This window comes from Tasmannia lanceolata, unplaced genomic scaffold (assembly GCF_043159265.1).
Source record: "Tasmannia lanceolata isolate RefF3 unplaced genomic scaffold, GAP_Taslan_0.1 ptg000011l, whole genome shotgun sequence".
NCBI lineage: Eukaryota > Viridiplantae > Streptophyta > Magnoliopsida > Canellales > Winteraceae > Tasmannia > Tasmannia lanceolata.
This window is the reverse complement of record NW_027518688.1, coordinates 21884502-21904588: the sequence shown is the minus strand read 5'-3', so window position 1 is coordinate 21904588 and position 20087 is coordinate 21884502. Positions and strand designations below refer to the sequence as shown.

Below are 20087 nucleotides of genomic sequence, written 5' to 3'. Positions count from 1 at the left end.
GTTATCCTCATGTCAATTAAATCAGCATATGATGTCGATGTGGGTCTTCCTTTTCATAAGGTGATTTGTACCCCTTCTGCCAATAAGCCACCCTTCTACCCTCTTTCTTTAGTCCAAGAAGTTTTAGGAGGTAGGCATGCTATATCTCCATTATTGTGCATTGTTGGCTAAAGTTATTGATAAAATTACAATGCACGAGTGGCCTGTGCTTCTCTATCGCCCCGCAGCCACACAATCGCTGCCCCTAATTCAATAAAAGGCCGTGCTGTAGTCTCATAATCAGTTGCCAACACCACAAACATGGCCTTCCATGCTATTCTAAATCAAAGGAACATAACTGCATTGACCCCAAAAAGAAAATGGAAATTCATGGAGCTTAAAGCGTGTAATGTCAATTCAAAGACATGAAGAGTATGCTCTCGCAAAACTAATGCTATGTCATCATATTACAAACAAGAAGACCATGTCAAAGAGCCCCCTTTTTAAAATCGAATCTTTTATGCCCGGTTGCTACGAACTGAACTGGTACTAAATATAATGGGATTTTCCTTGCAATTTACTGAATCGCCTAAAGGTGGATAGACCTGTTATATGTGATGCACCTATTTAATTATAGATAGTTATAGAATATGATGCACCATGTCAGTCTCATGTGTTCTTGATTGAGTTTTTCTTTCCTTTTTTGTCTAATTTCTCTATTCGTTTATAACATAGACCTGTTATATGTGAAACAAACAATTACTCCAAAAACTTAAACTGTTACAGCCTTGTTGAGTTTAGAACCCAGGCCTGCCGAGAGGTAATAGACTCTGATACTGTCACGAGCCAGGGAATAACGGAATCACCAAGGACAAGTAGCAGAAGAAGAGTATTGCCAGCAAGGCAAAGAGATTGAGTAACTAATTCAGTTAGAGTTGTTAGAAAGTAGTTTAGACAGTTGAGGTTATTCATAGGGCTATAAATGTAGGTAATGAGAGAAAAAGAGTATGTGAGAAATCTGTAGAATTTATTTTGTTTTCTTCTTCTTGTAATTGGAGGTTCTGGTGCCTCGAAACCAGTCATATTTTCAAGAAACACTAGCTTTTTCTTCTTCTTTTTCTTCTTCATCTTCTTCAGTTCTTGAGTTTAATTCAGCAATTACATCTAAGCTCATAACAGATACCATATGAAAAAACCAGTTACTCCAAAAGCTTGAGCTGTTAAGACTTGGTGTTATATAGTCATTGATACTTAAACATTATAAATTTGCAGCTATTAATGAGATTTAATGAATGCAGTAATCATGTTAAACATAGTTTAATTGGAGATAATGAAACTTAAGATTATGGTAGTTGTAAGAAAGGATTATCCAGTTGATAATATCTTTAGAGATGTCAAAAAAATAGTAAAGGGAGAACTAATCCCCATGCCATGAATCCCTAATAAAACATAATAGTAACAGGTGACTGCAAGATTAATGAGAAAACACTGGGAAACAAAAATGAATATGTTAATTTTTACTTCTCACAAAACTGACAAAAGATATAATCACTTACAAAAACAATAAAGAAAATTACTTTGGCAAAGACTCCTTTCTTTGACTTATACAGTGGTAGTCAAAGCCAAAAGAATACAAAAATGAAAAAAAAATCATAAAACAAAATCCATGTCCTATAATGGCAAAAATGCCCTCAGGTAATAGCTTCCCATGAACACATTCAAAAGGCATATTACAGCCATTCACCATCTATTTCAAATTATGTCAAGCTTTTACCCTCAGCCACCCTATAAAACACCTTCAACCGTCATCTCTCCATTTGGACACCAGAAAAAACTCAGCAGATTGAAAAGTCCACTGTTGCTTGCTATTGTGGCTTTGTCTGATTTAGAGTTAGAGCTTGATCTCAAGGCAGTTTTCTTATTCATTCCGTTCTGCAACCTCCATTCATCTGAACATTTATTTACTTCAAATCTGTACACTTCCGCTAGTTGTTCCGGCCCCTTCGTTGGGTGGGCTAATTGCAATCCAAAGCAAAGAAACAGTGATACAAAGAAGACCGGCCCAGACGTAAATGATCGTCGGCATCCTCCCTCTTCTCCCCATCAATCCCTTGCAAAACGGATACATATGAGCTAAAACCCAGAAGCTGAAAAATGCTCCTCCCATCAATTTACTCCATTGCGGGATCTCACTGTAAATGGTCCTCGAAATCCCAATCACAATAGCTATAACATTCACCACAATTATTGTTAATGGCGGTATAAAGAGGCTCGTCCACTTCACGACGTAAAGGTCCGCATATATATCATCCTCGTCTTCGGCCGTTGACTTGGATGTCAACGTGAAGGATATCTCGATACCTGTTGAAGTATACATGATTAAATAACACCAACTCTAATAGCTAGTTTAAGCTTTTGGAGTAATTGGTTATTTCAAATGGTATCAAAGATACTGCCGCACCACAGGTCCTGAGTTCAAAACCCATTAACTCCTTGATATTAAAAATCCATATGTATGGCCAATCAAAAAAGCCACACCTGAGGGGAGTGTTGACATATAAATAATTAAATAACACCAACTCTAATAGCTTAAGCTTTTAGAGTAATTGGTTGTTTCAGATGGTATCAGAATTTTTGTCTCACGGTAGGTCTTGGGCTCAAAACCCGACAACTTCTTGATATTAAAAATTCACGTGTATGATCAACACTTAAAAGCCAGATGTGAGGGGGAGTATTTCAGTATAAATTATTAAATACTACCAAATATAACTTTTGGAGTAATTTGTTGTTTGACAATACCTGCGATGACTTTCAAGAGGCCCTGAATAACGGCGGCGAGGTGGGCGCTCGACCCTCCAATGACCCAAAATTGTTCGTTTCTCCACCATTCCTCGAGGGCGATACCGGACCATTTGACTTCAAGGAGGGATAGGAGACTGAGGGTGATGGTGATAAGGAGGAGGTAAGTGAGGAAGGTGACATCTAGGGTTTGGACGATGAAGTGACCGGAGAAGAGGGAGAGGGCGGGGAGGAAGCAATAGACGACAAGGAAGATGGAGGTGAAGGGATAGATGCCGACGTTGAGGTAGGCAACGCGTTGGAGGAACTTAAGGCGTGTGGTTGAGAGGAGGGCATTGTTTCGCGAGAAGAAGATCTCGACGGAACCCGTGGCCCATCGGAGGACTTGGTGGAGGCGGTCGGTGAGGTTGATTGGGGCGGTGCCACGGAAGGCGTCGCGCTTTGTGATGCAGTAGACGGACCGCCACCCGCGGTTGTGCATCCGGTAGCCGGTCACAACATCCTCAGTTACGGAGCCATAGATCCAACCAATCCGGTCTCCCCACTCCGTTTTGTCCTCATACCTTCAAGTAGTCATTGAAGATTATGAAATGGTCAAAACGTTTGACTTTTTATAAGTCTCCATATGTATATATCTTAACAAAAGTCACAAGCGAAATATGGGTTTTGGCCGGATCATGATTTTTGATGGCTTAGGCCCTATTGGTTTCAGATTCTGACAACCGATTTTGGGCCAATAATCGGTTGGGACCCTCACCATCGGTTGTCACAAGGTGCCCCCGTTGGTGGCATGTCACCAAAGTGCATTTATAATGGCTGCAAACCCAATGCACTTTGTGACTTGTCTGACAATGAGTGCGCCCTTTGAGATGATTTTTGCAAGGGCGCCCTTGAGTTTAGCATTCCTCTTGTAAAAATTTCTATTTTTTTCGGCTTTCATGAGGGTGGAAGAATTATGGGTTCAAGTTTTGCGGGGGAACCCTTGAGTTTAGCATTCCTCAACTTCAACTACATGGGCTATATGGGGTTGGGCCTGTAGCTCAATGGTTGATACTTTGTTTCTCAACCTCGAGGTCGCAGGTTCGATCCCATCTTAGCAACCAAAACAAAAGGATGGGGCAGTGTGTGACAATATAAAAACAAGGGGGTGCGAATATGCAGGAAGTGGGTTGTGTGATTGGGTAAGCATTACAGTTCCATTCAATTCAACTTAAAGCAAAGGATGAAGACTTCAAGAAAATATTACCAGCACGAGATGACCGAGACAGCTTCAGCCACGGTGGGTGCATCTAACAGCGGCCGCGGCTCAAGTAGCGCACCAGGCGGGCGGCCATTCTTCACAGATGAGTGATCAGCCAAAGGCCGCCCCTGGTATTCAGCCACGGCTATAGAGTCAGTGAACAAGATTGAGTTCCCAAACTTTCTGGGAAGGTTCAAGTCCGGGTGCGATGTAAGCAGCTGCGTCTCCTCGTCGTCGGATGGGACCGGAATCTTAGGCGCCGTGCTCTTATTCTGCCCAAAAATCCCCGTGTAGTCATTGGCACGCGGCGGGTGGAACCCATAAAGAGCAAATCGTCGGAACATGCAACCAGTGCCAACATAGACGGGACCCTGTTGTTGAAGTATAAATGATTAAATAACATAAACTCTAACAGCTTAAGCCTTCTCGAGTAATTGGTTGTTTCACATGGTATCAGAACAGTGAACCTCACAAAAAGTGGGTCACATAATCACGCTTGACGAAAGTGTTGAAGTATAAATAATTAAATAACGTATATAAACTATATCAAGTTAAACTTTTGGAGTAATTCGTTGTTTCACATGGTATCAGAGTGGCCAACCTCCAGAAAAAGAAGGTCATATGAGAGGGGTGTGCTGAATTATAAATGATTAAATAACACCAACTCTAACAAATTAAGCTTTTGGAGTTATTGGTTGTTTCGCACCTGTAACCCGTCGAGGGCCCGCATGTTGCCATCGAAGAAGACGGTGTTGTGGTTGGCATATCGATCGGAAGGGTCGATGCCTTCGAACCGTTGTGGGAATTGGATGTAGCAGATCCTATCTCCACCTCGGTCCATCATGAAGCACATGCCTTCCCGGAGAGCGAGGGAGTTGTAGATGTAGTGGTCACAGTCAAGGTTGAGGATGAAGGGTCCATTGGAGAGGATGGCGGAGGCTCGAACCATGGCGTTCATGGCTCCAGCCTTCTTGTTGTGGTCGTATCCAGGACGCTTCTCCCGAGAGACATATGCGAACATGGGGAGGCGTACGTCCACGCCGGTGAAGTCCAGGGTCCTCTCGTCTGGGTGCCCGTAGAGGGGGTCGTTTTCTGGGACCTTGATCATCACCTATTTGTGAATAAATAGGCAGGCTGATTTTACTAATGTTGAATTATAAATGATTAAATAATTCTAATAGCTTAAAATTGGCTTTTTCACTTGGTATCGGAGCTATTGCCTCGTGACAGATCTGGGTTCAAAACCCAATAAGAGGGTCCCCAGACGTGAAGTGCTGAAGTATAAATGTTTAGGCCCGGTTCCTTCAAGATTATGAAAACCGATTGTGAGTGCTACACCGATTATTGGATTCAAATTTAAATGTAATTTTTAGTCCAATAATTTGTTTGTCACTTACAATCAGTTGTCATAATCTTAAACAAATGGGCCATGAATAACATCAACTCTAACAGCTCGAAGTATAAATGATTAAATAACACTAACTCTAACAGCTTAAGCTTTATAGATGATTAAATAACACCAACTCTAACAGATTAAGCTTTATAAATGATTAAATAACACCAACTCTAACAGCTTAAGCTTTTGGATTAATTGGCTGTTGCACAACTAAATTGAGAATTTCTTAGAAGGGAGTGGAAGGGGGCGAACCTGTAGAATCCCGGCGTGATCACCTTTCTTGTGGTCTGGAGATGGCTCGAACCATGTACCAGGCCAGTGAGTCCCGTCAGCCATCCATGTAGCCTTGGTCACCTTAAGGTCCTCCACCGGCTGCCCTCCAGCGTTCTCTCTAGCAATATTTTTCTCATTCATCTCCTCCCTGGCATTGAAAGCATTGCACCGCCTCTTTATCACGTCGGGGAGGCCATTGATCCGCACTTTGAACTCGTCGTACTCCCTCTTTATCCACCGTCGATCCTTGGGGAAATCTTGCTTCTTCTTGTTCCTTGTGGGGTCCCTTTTGATAGAGAAATAACTGTCGGGATTCCTCGGCTCGATGTTGTGTTTTCGGCAGAATGGGACCCACACTTCCGCGAAGCTCGAGGCCTCCGCCATGGCCTCGAAGGTTAGGAGGGCGGCGCCGTCGTCAGAGATATAGCAGTTGAGCTTCTCGACTGGGTATTCGGCCGCCAGGATGGAGAGGATGGTGTTGGCTGTTACAAGCGGGGGTTCCTTTTACCCAAGACCAAAAACAAGGGGGTCAGGGTGACTAGTGCTATGCTACCACTACTAGACTAAGTGAGATGTGTATAACATTTCGCAGTAGGGGGCATATTGGGAGTAATGAGCTTGCAACCTAATGCAAATGGATAAGGGTGTAACTTGGGCTGGGCTCAACCCTAACCTGATGGGTTCATCCTAATTTCGGCTTGGGTTGGGTTGGCATTTGCTCGGGTTTGGCTTTTCCTAGCCAACCTTATTTAATTTGGGGTTTGGTTAGTGTTGGGAAAACCAACCCTGTATATTATAGTGATTTTCAAAAGTTTAGGGTCATTTTTTTTTTGGGCAGTGATAAATCGACCCCCTTATAGGGCAGTGGTTAGAGAGAGAGTTAGAGAGAGGAGAGAGAAAGAGACATGGGGTCGATTTAAGTTATTAGGGGGACGATTTATCACTGCCCCCTTTTTTCTTTTTCTGTTGCTGTCCTATGCCAAGATGACCCCACTCGACTTAACCCAACCTGATTTGGTTAAAAATGGGATTGACAGGAGGGTTAAGGATTGACCCTCCTCGACTCGAGGCTGTTATGGTTGAGGGAATGCTATCTTGGGTTGGGTTAGGGTTTGCCTCAACTTGGACCGAGTTGCACCCCTAGAAATTGGGGCCTTTCTGTAATAAATAAGGTACCCAATTTCTTAACTAAAGGGTCTTTCTAACTAGTGCTCTTTGGGCACTCATTAAGCATCATTTAATTTCTATTGGGAACATGAATTACACTTTGAGAATTTAACACATGTTTTAAGATTGTTTTTTCAAAGTGTAAATTCATTTTCCCAATAGCAATTAAATGATGCTTAGCAGTGCCCTAATAGTTAGCAAAACCCTTTCCTAAAATAGCGATTGATAAGGCATTTTAGCCCATTAGAGCATAATTTTTTTTAATTACAATCGAGTTGGTGGGGTATTTTGGGAATGAGAGGAATGATAAATTGAAGGATGCCCCTCCAAAGAGCCATTTGCTAGAGTGCTCCTATTGGTCATTCTCAACAAAGTGCATTTATTATTCCTTTAATTTTATATTTGTTTCCATTTTCATATTTATCTGTGCCAAACTTTTGTGAGATGGACCAATGGGGGCGCCCTTGGAGCTGGTTTTTGCATGGACACCCTTCAGTTTATCATTCCTCTTTGAATAAATGGGATTTTGGGATGTCGTTGGGATTTCTTCAAGGGACTTTCATCTTGTTAATCAGATGTTAAATGACTTGTTTATTAGGTTAGAAATAGGAGGTACCTTTTCGGGGTCGGCAGTAGAGACGAAGACGTCGATGGCAGGGAGGTCAGACTTACCAAGGGGGTTGGAAGGGGAGGGCTGCTCAAATTTATCGTGAAGGGCGGCCAGGTCAGTGGCACGGTTGATGGGGTTGAGTTTGGGGAGCTGGTCCAGGAGCCACGAGAAGGCGAACCATAACTCGCACACAATTGACATGCCCCACAACCACATAGCATCTTGGTTCGGGTTGCGAACGCGCCATGTTAAGAACAATACCAGTGCTATTAGACGAATAACCACCAAAAGCCTGTCAATTGGCAAATGGAACCTTATAAATTACAAACAAATAAAGTAGGGAAATGATATCCACAATTCTGATAGGGCGATGATAAATTCGCACCCTGTGGGATAATTCACACACTTTTAATTTGAATTGACGTCAAAAAGCATTAAAGTCTGCAACATTCCCTCATTTTTTACTCTTTTTGGCATCAATTCACGCTAAAGGGGCACGAATCATCCTACAGGGGGTGCAAATTTATCATCTCCCTTCTTATATGCTGATATATTAGGAATATTTCAAAATATTCCTAGTAAATGAACGAATATATCAAGGTGGGAGGGAATCTGATATGACAGGACCTTCAAACTATGAATAGAGCCATCATAAAGGAATTGTTGTTAACATGTGTAATATTTAAGAATTTGTTAGGAATATTTTTCATAAAGTTAAGTTTCTATGTCTACCTAAAATATATTTTAAAAATTAGAGATTTGAAGAAATAAGTCTCCTATTTTTAGGATTTCTCCTGATATAAAATATAGGAGGATGATCCAAGTGTTTGATCAGTTGTTTGAAAAAATGGTAATTATGTAAAAAATGAGCAATAATTAAATATTCAACTTCCATGATAAAACTGTTAGAATGTTTCATTTAGAGAAGCATGTTCAAACTATGTCATATATGAGGTGGGCCTCTGGTTTGGATCATGTTGATATCTTGTGGGTGGGCCCTCATTTAGGTTCTCGTTAGATTCAATTATTAACAAATTAGGAAATGATATCAGCAGAACCATATTTTGATATTTTCACAAAGCATCTTGTCTTTTAGTGTTAAAAGAGCTGTCAAAAGTAGGGGTGCAACTCGGGTCGGGTTGGGTCGGGTTGAGGCCAACCCTAACCCAACCCGAGATAGCATTCCCTCAACCCTAACCCGACCCAACCCGAGCCTTGGGTTGAGGATGGTCAACCCTAACCCAACCCGCCTCCAAATAGCGTCGGGTTGAGTCGGGTTGGGTTCGGGTTCATCTAGTGACAAACAGAAAAATACAAGAAAAAAAAACATAATCCTAAGATAATCATGATAAAATTATAGGACGGAGGTCGGGTTCGAGTCAGGTTGCCAAGGCCTTAACCCTAACCCAACCCAACTCGAGAAAATGCCAACCCAACCGAGCCAAAATCGGGTTAAGCCCGACCGAAGTTGCACCCCTAGTCAAAAGGTTATTAGATTTCCCCAAAAGCACTCACCAGGCTATTAAAGAAGAAAAGACAGGTGGGTTTGTGCAAATAACAAAATATGGTTTTGCTGATAACATTTCCCACTGGGAATTATCAAACACCTCTTTTACTAATGTTGATCAACAAGGTTCCCTAAATTTTTGGATAATTACCTAAATCAGATATCATTTGCCTAAATGACATTAAAATTTTCTTTTAATTATATTCTATCCTTTCCATAGCAACGTTTAAGATCCTAAATATAAAAAAATGATGATTAAAACAATGTAAAAGCCTTCTAGTAACACTATAATGTCAAAATACTTTGGACCATCATTCCCCAAAAATCTTCTCAATAGTTTGATCCTAAACCTAGGATTTGTTTAGGTTCCTACACTATTGGTTTTTGAACTCTTTGAGCCGTGGTCCATTTTACACAAGTAAATAAGAGCTTTATAATCATCCGAAGGCCCTGTTTTGACTGTGGGAATTTCTGCAAAACTTTGAAAAGGAAAAACTTAGAATCTCTTGCTTTTCCATTGATTATATGTGTAAAAAATGAAAAAAAAAATAGGAAGGCCATAATCATGTCATTTCCCTCTAAATTGTGAAATGGAAAATGTCCTTGGAAAATTTAATTTTCCCTACAATTCAAACAGGGCCTATTTAGACCATGCAAATGGATAGGTTCCACATTATTATTTTTTTGATTGTATTCCATGTATCATAAAATCTTTATACGAGTTGCCTGCCAAATCTTAAGAAACTTCAGGTCCTGTGTGGATTGCATGAATTTTCTAGAAATTTTTTTTTATGTAGAAAACGTTTTCTTGCAATCCATACAGGGCCTTAGGGGCCACTTGGATGCACTAAAAAGTAGGAAAATCAGATGTAAGGACACATTTTATATCTTAGCATTGTTTGGTTGCCATTTGCTATTCACATTGGTCCACTTTAAATTTTCCGAATGCAAGCCGTTTTGTATGGATTTTCTTACCCTCTCTTCATGCAGTCCCTCTCCCACCCTCCCTCACCATTGGGCAAGCTAATATTTCAAGGGGTGGAAAAAATCATTGTAGCCAAACGCGCCCTTACTGAATGGCTAGAGTTTACATGTTCCGGGTTAGGGATGGTTTTGTGGCTATTATTGTATCATCTTTTCCTTTATCAAATAAACCGGTAGGTGTCCCCGCCAAACCCCAGCTTACCCATTAAAAGAAAAGAAAAGAAAAGAGAGTTAACATGTTAACCTGTAGGGGCTGAGAACTCCGGCCGGAATCCTCATCTTTCTGGTGAGTGGCTTCCATGGCTTGTCAATGAAATCATCCATGCTCACCCCCATCCTCCCATCATCCTCGTGCCCGTACGCGTCCTCGCTCTGCGGCCAGAATGCATTACCGATCCCATACGTCCCCTTCGTCTCGAACAACCAACGGTTGTTATCAAAATCTGTCGTCTGACTCCGTAGCAGCATTGATTTCGAATTCATCACCGATAACATCCGATCCATCTTCGCCCCATTATTACCGCCATTACCACTCCCTCCATAACCTCCCTCGCCCTCCCATCCACGACCCTTAGCTGAACGGTTCGGCCCGGGCGAGCCACCGGATTTCATTCCTGATGTGGGCCCTGACGTAGCCAAGGACTCAGCGGGATCGCTCCCCATGGGTTGGTTATCGGGTGTTGGTGGCATGAGGACAGTGTAATTGATGTAGTCATTGGGGTCGGCAAACTCGCCGGAATATTCGATATCGACATCTCGAGAGAGGCTGACAACCCGCCCACTAGAAGTCCGACGTGCGAATTTCACGGTTGGTGGGCGACCGGCTGAGGCAGCCGAGGTGTTCTTCGTGGGACTGTGGGGTGAGGCCATGTCTATGTTTTTGGATCAGACCTGAGGTCAGGATCCGAATGTCTGTTATTTTGGTTTGATTGAGGGAATTTTGAGGAGAATAGGTGTATATTGAGTGAGGTTTGGTCGGGAAAATTTTTGGGAATTGCCATAGGTTTGGGAGGAGGGGGATTGGAACAAGTAAACCAACTGCCCCTAAAGAAAGGAAACAACCACCTCTATGTAAGGAAAAAGAAACAAACTAGCTCTAAATAAGGAGAAACCAAACTACCTCTAAATAAAGACAGACATGTTCTTTCCTACATCGAATTTATCTTTGTAGCCACACAAAACATTGGGGAAGATTTAAGGACACCCTTGTTGAGCAGATGGATATTTGTCTACTTTATAAAGACTGAAAATAGCTAAATTCTGAATGCAAGGAAAGTGAGAAAGAGAAGACTCCATGGTTGTGGGATTTGTCGCCAAGGATGAGGGACATGGATGGAGAGATTTAATACAGTGCCCTGTACCTCGTGAAAAAAAAAAAAAAAAACTTCTTTCTTGGAATTAGCCGCTCCATTTCTTTTAGAAATAAATTCTGTTGTTTTCTGTTCAAGTAAACAAATATGACATGGTTACAGGAATCTATCTATTGCATATATGCTTCAAAGGACATCATGTTGGAGATAATTTGTATCTGTTGGAGAAGAAATGATAGAAATCGGTTTGCTTCAAGGCGCGAAATTGCTTTCCTTAAGACAGATCTCGCTCCCACCAGAAGTGTGCAAAAGGGATCCGCGAACTACCTCCAAGATACAATGAAGCCAGTAGGATTTTCCTACTAATATTTGACGACGCTATGCACAAGCGGAGTCAAATCCGAAATGCCCTTAGAGAATAACAAGCCTTAGAGAATCAGTCTAATTACTGTTACTGCAGTATAACAGTAATTAGAAAACAATAATGAAATCCGTATGTAAAACGAATTTGGTGGGAACAAGAAAGAGAGTATAATTGCACCGGAAGTCTTGAGAATTTGCTCCAGAAATGGGTAAATTCGTTCCTATCTTGAAATGGCTGGTTCTGCACTTTTTATTGTGCCTTTGGTAACTTTTCAGTGTTAAAAGCACCCCTGAATAGTGTCTTTCCAGTTCGGTTTCAATTTTGGCAGTTCGATCGCGCCCATACGCGATTCAATGATCCAGATCAATCCTGGAGTGACTGTTGGGATATTTAAAATTCCGTCCTCCCCGTAACATTTAGATGATCCATCTACGGTACAGATCGCACCCCCTAAATTCTTGACCATTTGGGGAGGGGATACAACCCAATGATCGATGCGGCGTGCGAAGTGCAAAATGCGCCTAAAAAGCGCCACTATGCGCCCTATAGCCCATTGCCCATTGTCCACGCCGTGCGTGCGCGGACGGTGCGTTACACCATCCCGCGGTTCGACCCATGGCTAAGACCCCACGTGCACACAAACAAGAGAAAGGAATGGGTGAACTAACATATGCCCATCTCCAACTTTTCTCCTGAGCAATGTGGAACTATCTTTTCAATGCACTTCTACACTATTTCCAAAAGCAAAAGCAAAAAGTAACTTTTTCAAAGAATAGTTTTTCCTTTCCCAAAACAACTAAAAGAAAATATTTTCTAAAATTTGTTTTGACCACAAAACACTTGATTTTGAAAAATCTTTAACACATCATAGATCAAGCTCGAACACTGGTTGGGCATCTGCCCTTGGTATTTGATCCAACAGCAGACCACTTTTTCAACAGCTGCTGTTGGATCAAATACCAAGGGCAAATGCCCTGCTGGTGTAGGTACCCGAGCGGGCACCATCAGGGGCGGAACCACATATAGTGGGATGGCCACGGCCACCCAATGACTTGCAAAATCCCTTTTATATACTACAACAGAAAAAGGTTTTACTGGCATTCACGAACACCGCTAAAAGGAAAAATACATTTACCGGCGTTCTTGAATGTTATCAACACTACTGTATATTGATCAGGGCACTCTCACTTTATTCAAAGTACGGTATGGCCCGCACCATAGAATGATCTAGACCGTCCATTAGATGGGCCACAGCCTAAATAGGTTGTACCCCAAAAATCATTACCATAGGTTGATCCTAGGATCAACCCTCTAACATTACCATAGGACCTCTAACAGTCAGATCGGAGGGTTAGGATCAACCTAAGGAAATATTTTTTTGGGCACAACCTATTTAGGCTGTGGCCCATCTAATGGACGGTTTGGATCATCCTTGGTGCGGGCCATTCTGTACTTTGAATAAAGTGAGGAGTGCCCCATCAAAATACAGTAGTGCTGATAACATTTCCCAAATCTTAATATCAACACATTAAAAAGAGACTATCAACCAGAGATCTATGGGGCACATCCTATTTAGGCTGTGGCCCATCTAATGGCCAGTTTGGACCATCCTATGGTGCGGGCCATACCGTACTTTTTAATAAAGTGAGGAGTGCAATCATCAAAATACGGTAGTGGTGATATCATTTCCCTAACTTTAAAGTCTCTTGCAAGTGTAAGGGCTTCATTTTTTGTGTTTGGCATAAAAAAATTGGACTTTTTTTTATGAGATAGGGTATCCCAACCTCAATTTTTAGGGAGGTACTTCCCCTACGGATAAAAGAAAAGAAAACGAAGGATCTTCCCTTATAACAACCATGGTTTGAAATTTCGGCTGAAATCCGGTGAAACAAGGAAACTAATATTTTATTGGATATAAAATTTTGGCTGAAATTACATAAATTTGGACCGAAATTTAGGTAAAATATTAAATTAATTGAAAAAAGAAAGATTTTTGGGTGAAATTTTGGAAAAAAATGAAATTTGGACCGAAATTCCGAAATTTCGGCTGAAATAAATTACCGTTTCAGATTTCATTGATTTCGGTGTTGGTGTCCACCGAAATCCGAAATTTCGGTCGAAATTTAAAACCATATTAACATCTTCCCTTTGTATAGAGAAGATGAAGAGACAAGGAGAATCTTGGGCTCCTCATGTCTATTGAATCAAGCATGTGATATCGATCTGGGTCTGCCTTTGTATTAGATGATCTTGTAACCTATCTGTCAACAAGCTTACTTTCTACCTCTTTGTTTATTCTAAGAAGATTAGAGCTAGTCATGGCATGCTTTTATCTATTATCTTTTTCCTTGTGAGGGTCGATGCTCATGGTTTCTTGGATCAAGACAGAGCCTGGAAGGCCACAGTTTTGGGGTTGTCACTGCATCTTTAAGATAAACAATTTGTACCGAATTTTAAATTCTTAAGCCACTCAAGGCTTTGATTGAATTATCAAGTGGTTGGTGACAGTGGTGTTGCATATTGAGTAGACAGAGCAGCAGAATCCACTCGTGTGTTGTACTTCATTCTAATAGTTTTATCAAAACTAGTCTGGTGCACGTCAGGACATACATACGTGATTCAGATCATTGATCTGTAGGGCACCTACATAAATGGTCCTTAAAAAAAATCACACCTATTAGATGTGGTTACTTGACCAAGACTGTTGGGCATAAGCCCAAAAATAAACACTGATTAGATGATCCTAAACTAGAGTTGACTAACTTTTTGAGGACTGAAAATGGACTATTACAGAAAAATATCTGAACAATGATTTAGTTTCAACTTTTACAAATTCTCAACCAAATGGTTAAGATAATCAATAACAGTATGATGTTCGGCTAAAAACTCAGCATTGTGGGTGTCACCACTAGAACTGATATATTCTAACAGTAAGACTATTGGTCTTCTATAGTTTAAAAAATTACAATTCAATGAAACGCATGTTTCATTTAAATATGAAATCGCCAACTCTAAAAAGGTAGTTTCTTTTTATACTTGTCTTCGCGGCATTGAACCACAAAGAATATAAGAGAGCATGTGGCATGACAAACCTATGTCTGTATGATTTGATTCATTACTTTTTCTGATGGGAAAGCTTGGATCTCCAAGTGTCACCACACAGATTTAAGTTTCTTTTTTTTTGTTCTTCTTTTACAATTTGTTGAATCATTTCTTCTTCTTTTTTCATTTAAACCTTTTTGACCCATGTAGTTCAATTGCACCTATCTATCTCAACTATGCCAAATAGCCCACTGTCAAGCCATTTGAGTCAGAAACTACGGGCCTCTTTGGATGCCAACAATTTTTTTTTCATGACATAGGATATCCACCTCCCAATTTTTAGGGCGGGACTATTTAGGGCTGCAACTTGGGTCGGGTTTTACCCGACCCGCATCAACCCGACCCAAAAATAGTTTGGGTTGGGTTCATGTTTCTTGGGTTTTGGGTCGAGCCGGGTTTGAAGGGCCCCGACCCCACCCGACCCGAGTTACTTAAGTTATAGTATGTATTTTTTTTTTCTAAAACTTTGTTACTTTAAAAGTAAAAACTTAAGAGTAAAACTCACGCACGCACGCACGCAATCATAGGGACTCTTTCCATCTTCTGTTTGTTTCCCCCCTTTAACTCTAGGGTTTCAAGTTTCAACTAAATAGTTAATGCATTCAATAGTTTGTTGTTTATCTCATATAAGTATAATCATTTTCATTGGTTAATGCATCAATTTATTCTCTTTGAACTAGTTATTAGTTAATGCAGTAAAGAGTTTGTCATGCTTGAGTTTTTCTACTTCTATGAGTTGAATTGCCTTGCCAAACAAGAGTTTTCCTTAAAAAATTCTGTTAACATAAAAAAACCCGACTCGACCCGAGATTTATCATGGGTAGGGCCGGGTTTGGGAATCGTGGGTTTTCCGAAAAAAAACCCGACCCGACCCGACCCGAGATATTTCTCGGGTAGGGTTGGGTTCTTCAAAACCCGACCCGCCCAACCTGAGTTGCAGCCCTAGGACTATTGCCTACGGATGCGCACAATCACCTGTAAACCAAACGCATCGGGTAAGTCCGAAGGGGACTCGAACTTGAGTCAATGGGGAGCATAACCATGAATTTAAACCAAAGAGCCACACCCGTACGGGTTGATGCCAACAAAATTGGTCATTATTAGCAAATAAAATACTTAAAAGTTATCTTATTACAAATGGGTCGTTAGTTCATCTTTAGAATCCATTAACTATATCATTTCTAGGATTATATTAAGCATTATTTACAAATTTCATTGTTACATAAATGTTAAAAAAGTATTCGCTGTTACGGTTCCATGCAGAAGCAAAAGATCCCACATCGGTAAAGTGAAATGGATGTGGATGGGTTATATGGGAATTAGGGGTGTCAACGGATCCACTTCGGGTCGGATCCACCTATGTCATAGTCACGATCCATTCATATTCCTTATCGGTCTGGTCGGAGTCGGATTGTTCTTCGGATCCTACTTTCCACGTCATGATCACGATCCATTTTAATTCGGACCGTCCATCGGAGTGACCTATTATGTCCCGCTAAGCTAAGTAAACAATTAATTTTTAAAAAAAGAGATAGAACGGCAGTCCACTATTAGTGTGTCTCTATGCATTTTCTTCACATAAATTAAAATTTTATCTATGTTTAATCTATGAGTATAACAGTGCTTGTAAACAATGAAACTAATCAAAATTACATACACAAATTTAATGTATAACTATTATCAAAGAATATGATGCATAAAGAGCAAAACCCCTCTCTCTTTTCCTTTGTGAAAGTTTGAAATGAAACGACTGAAATGAGTGAAATCGCATTCCCATCCGATTCATTAGTGATAAGAGAGGTTTTGACCAAAATACCCTTCGTAGAACGGTTAGCACTTAGAAAATATGGAGGGTATTTTTGTAAACCATTTCGGATCGTGACTATCAAATGGGCATCTATGGCGTGCCCATACACAATCCAAAATTTTTCGGATCCCAGATTTGATGATCCGAAATATGCCCATGGATCCTATTCATATGTTTAGATCCCGTTCATTAACGTTCGGATTCGGACAATCCATCGGACCGTCTGGATCCATTGACACCCCTAATGGGAATAGGCACCCTCCCCTTAACGGCTAGCTTTAAGGGTGAGTTCTACTTGGGTCCTTACATACACAATGAAAGATGAAGACATTTTTTCCTTTGGGAATTTTTGTATTTCATTGATATAAATCAAGAGATATGTTTACAATTCTTTGGAACTAATTGTTGTGCCCCTCCAAAATAGCAATCTATGATTTCAATGGTGAACCAAAACAAAGCAAACAAACACAAGCAACGCACAAAGACACAATGATTTACGTGGTTCGGCAAAGCCTACTTCCACGGCAGATCGAGGATAGAAACAGGAGATTACAAGAGAAAGATCAGAATCTCTCACCAAACCCACATGAAACCCTAGCACACCGCTTTTCCTTCTTTTGAGCTCTCAACTCTCTTCAGAGACAAGAATACAAAATAAGCCCTAAAAACCCCGCTATATAAAGCGCCAAACTTACTCTTATTGGGCTGAACTTGCTTAAAAGCGGGTCTGGCTGAGCGGGCCATGGGGGTCCAATAAACGGGCTGCATTCGGGTCACACACAATATTTTGGTCCCCAACTGAGTTGAATTCAAGACACCCAACTCAACACTAATGACTGTTATTATAGTTTCTTGAAACATTACAAGAAAATCCCCTTTTTAGAATGATTAGGAAATGCTAATAAGAAGGCAAAAGATAAAGGCCGCATAATAAAAACCATTGCTTCGTGCTTGGTCTCTAATAAAACTGTATTAATTCTTCATATTCCATCATTAGCTTGATTTGAATTTGGGTTTTATTTTTCAAACATTATATTCATTTATTACCAGAACAGACAATTCTTGTAACTCACACACAATTAGACAATAAAATTCAAATAACCTCTGGGGGCTTAATATCTGGATTTGTATTGATATTGTATCCTATACAGATATATTCATGTATAAACATCAAAGTTTGGCAAGTAAAACCCATGAGAAAATCCCTTAGAATAAGGAATCCAATGATGGGTTAAAGTGGTAAAATTGGTTATGGAGATGTCTAATGGGTGAGGATATTGAGGAGATTGACTCTGGTTTGGATTAAGCTCCTAAACATGCACTCCAATCCATGTTCAAGACCTTCAATGCTAACCTCCAATTCCTGCAATCTTTTTTGTGCCTTTTGAACCTTCTCCATCTCTCCATCTTTGCTGGAAATGCGCCGGCAAAGTTCAAAGAGTGCAACATCAACGTTCTCTACCTCGCTCTTATCCTTTTGTTCCCCCTCACAAGCTACTTGTCCCTTGTGCATCAATTTTGAAACTAACAAACATTTACTCGGCTCTCGCCTTGGCCTAGACGACAACATGAAGGACAACATGGATCTAAAGATGGAGATAGTGATTGCCTTTACTTGTGTTAGCACACTAACCACCATTGTTATATGTTGGTCTTGATCTAGGAGAGGGGGAAACAAACATTTGTTATCCATACGCTTAAATGACTCAATTTGCTTGCAAATTTCCTTCTTCACCTTCTTTCTATACAAGATGTAAGCCTCAATTTCACTTTCTATGCTCGACTCTCCGCCTCTTCTTCTACGGAGAGCTGATTGAAGGTCTAGAACGCGTTCCTTCATCTGCATCAAAACATCCCTCATGGTGCCACATATGTCCAACACTTTAAGTGAACCATTCAAAACCTCCTCTACCCATTTCTCGCATTGATGTTGGGCAACGGTTTGCGAGGTGACTGGTAACTGAATAAGATCTTTGACGCAGCCATACAAGTCCACGAGGCCACCTAAAGCAATGCACATTGTTTCTGAATTCAAAGAAGACACTTGTGACGTCGAAAAATTCTCCCAAGACTGTAGCTTGTTGATCTGATCTTCGACTTTAGACGCGAGGGGATGGGATCTGGAAGGCATGCTAATGGAGCGGACATGGTAAGCTTTTTGTCGCATCACAGAAAAGAAAACCATCTTTGCTTTCTCTTAGCAAAAATATAATTTTCTAGTTTGAAAAAAGGAGGAGGATGGTTTGTTGTTCTAGCTATTTTGCTACTCTTATATATAACAATTGCTATAGAGAAGATGAAAAGACAAGGGGAATCTTGGCTTTGTCATGTCTATCCAATCAAGCATGTGATGGTGATGTGGTTCTTCTTTTAGATTAAGTGATCTTGCAACCCATTTGCCAACAAGCTTAGTTTCAGACTCTTTATTTACTGCCATAATCTCATGTCTTTTAGTGGTGGGAGGTTCGAGACAAGATTTAAAATGCACAGTTTGGGTGTTGGCAATTGAATTTTTAAACTAAACATGACTTCTATTAAGGATTTTTAAAACATCTAGAGAGAGAATGGAGACATTTATGTGGAGGAGACAGGGAGGCATATGCCACTCGTGTGTTTCACCTTATTATAATGGTTAAGATGACGAGAGAAATATCATTTTTTAGATCTGGGTCTCTTGTTTGCCATGTTCATTTGAATCGATTCCACTATAGTACAGTGCACGAGTGGCATGTACCTCATTGTCTCCCCTACACAGCTCCATGTCTGCTATCATACTCTTTATAATAATGCAATTGCCAACCCAAAAAATGTGAATTTCATGATTCTTTTAATCCAAGGAACCATGACACGTTGACCCAAGAATAGAGGCTTGATCTTTTTGGAGGAAACCAACTGGTTCAATGATCTGCTCAAAAAGCTTTGAAAAGTTTTGGGATTTTCACTTATCTCAGATTAATTTCATTAATAGCCCAGGTGCTTAAATAAGCACTTACAGATAAACATAAACATAAAAGGACATAAAGATGAGGATTAGGAAAATCCCAGTAAAGAGACAGGGAGAGACAGGGTGTCCCTGTGAATGCCATTAGATGAACTAAAATAGCCCACGAGGCTTACATTATTTAGAATCGATGAATTGGAAATTTAGAATTAAGTCAGAATTAGATCAATGGCGTTATGATTACAACCAGAACTGATAGAACAACTTTCAGTTATTTTCAGTGTAAGTCATCAAATGCTTTGGTAAAACCAAATTTGACACAAACAGAACCTTCATAATGCTTTACTTTCATCTGGTGAGCTAATTCATGGGCAAGCTCAGGATCATCAGAAATTAGTATTGCTTTTTCAAAGGCTGATTGGTTAGTCAAGACGCGAGAAGGGAGAAACTTGGATATTCTTTTTGATATTTTGGAAATGATCTTATAAGACAGATTACAAAGACTAACGGGTTAATAGTTTGAGAGAGTACAAGGACTTGATGATTTTAGAATGCAAGAGATTAATGTGGAGTTCCAAGATTTGCTGAAGGATTTGTCAATGAAGAAT

The 20087-nt window shown here is 40.5% G+C and overlaps 1 protein-coding gene and 1 pseudogene across 1 annotated transcript; both read right to left on the bottom strand.

Moving 5' to 3' along the window:
• Positions 1-1477: 1477 nt before the first annotated feature.
• On the bottom strand, positions 1478-10984 carry CSLD1 (cellulose synthase-like D1). The gene is made up of 7 exons (XM_077390686.1): positions 10200-10984; positions 7471-7756; positions 5667-6188; positions 4725-5129; positions 4025-4389; positions 2779-3341; positions 1478-2340 (listed from the first exon to the last, which is right to left on the bottom strand). The coding sequence occupies exons 1-7, from the start codon at positions 10823-10825 to the stop codon at positions 1946-1948; spliced, it is 3162 nt and encodes a 1053-aa protein (XP_077246801.1). The 5' UTR covers positions 10826-10984; the 3' UTR covers positions 1478-1945.
• Positions 10985-17787: 6803 nt separating this feature from the next.
• LOC143886040 (uncharacterized) lies at positions 17788-18723 on the bottom strand (annotated as a pseudogene).
• Between the last annotated feature and the right edge of the window lie 1364 nt (positions 18724-20087).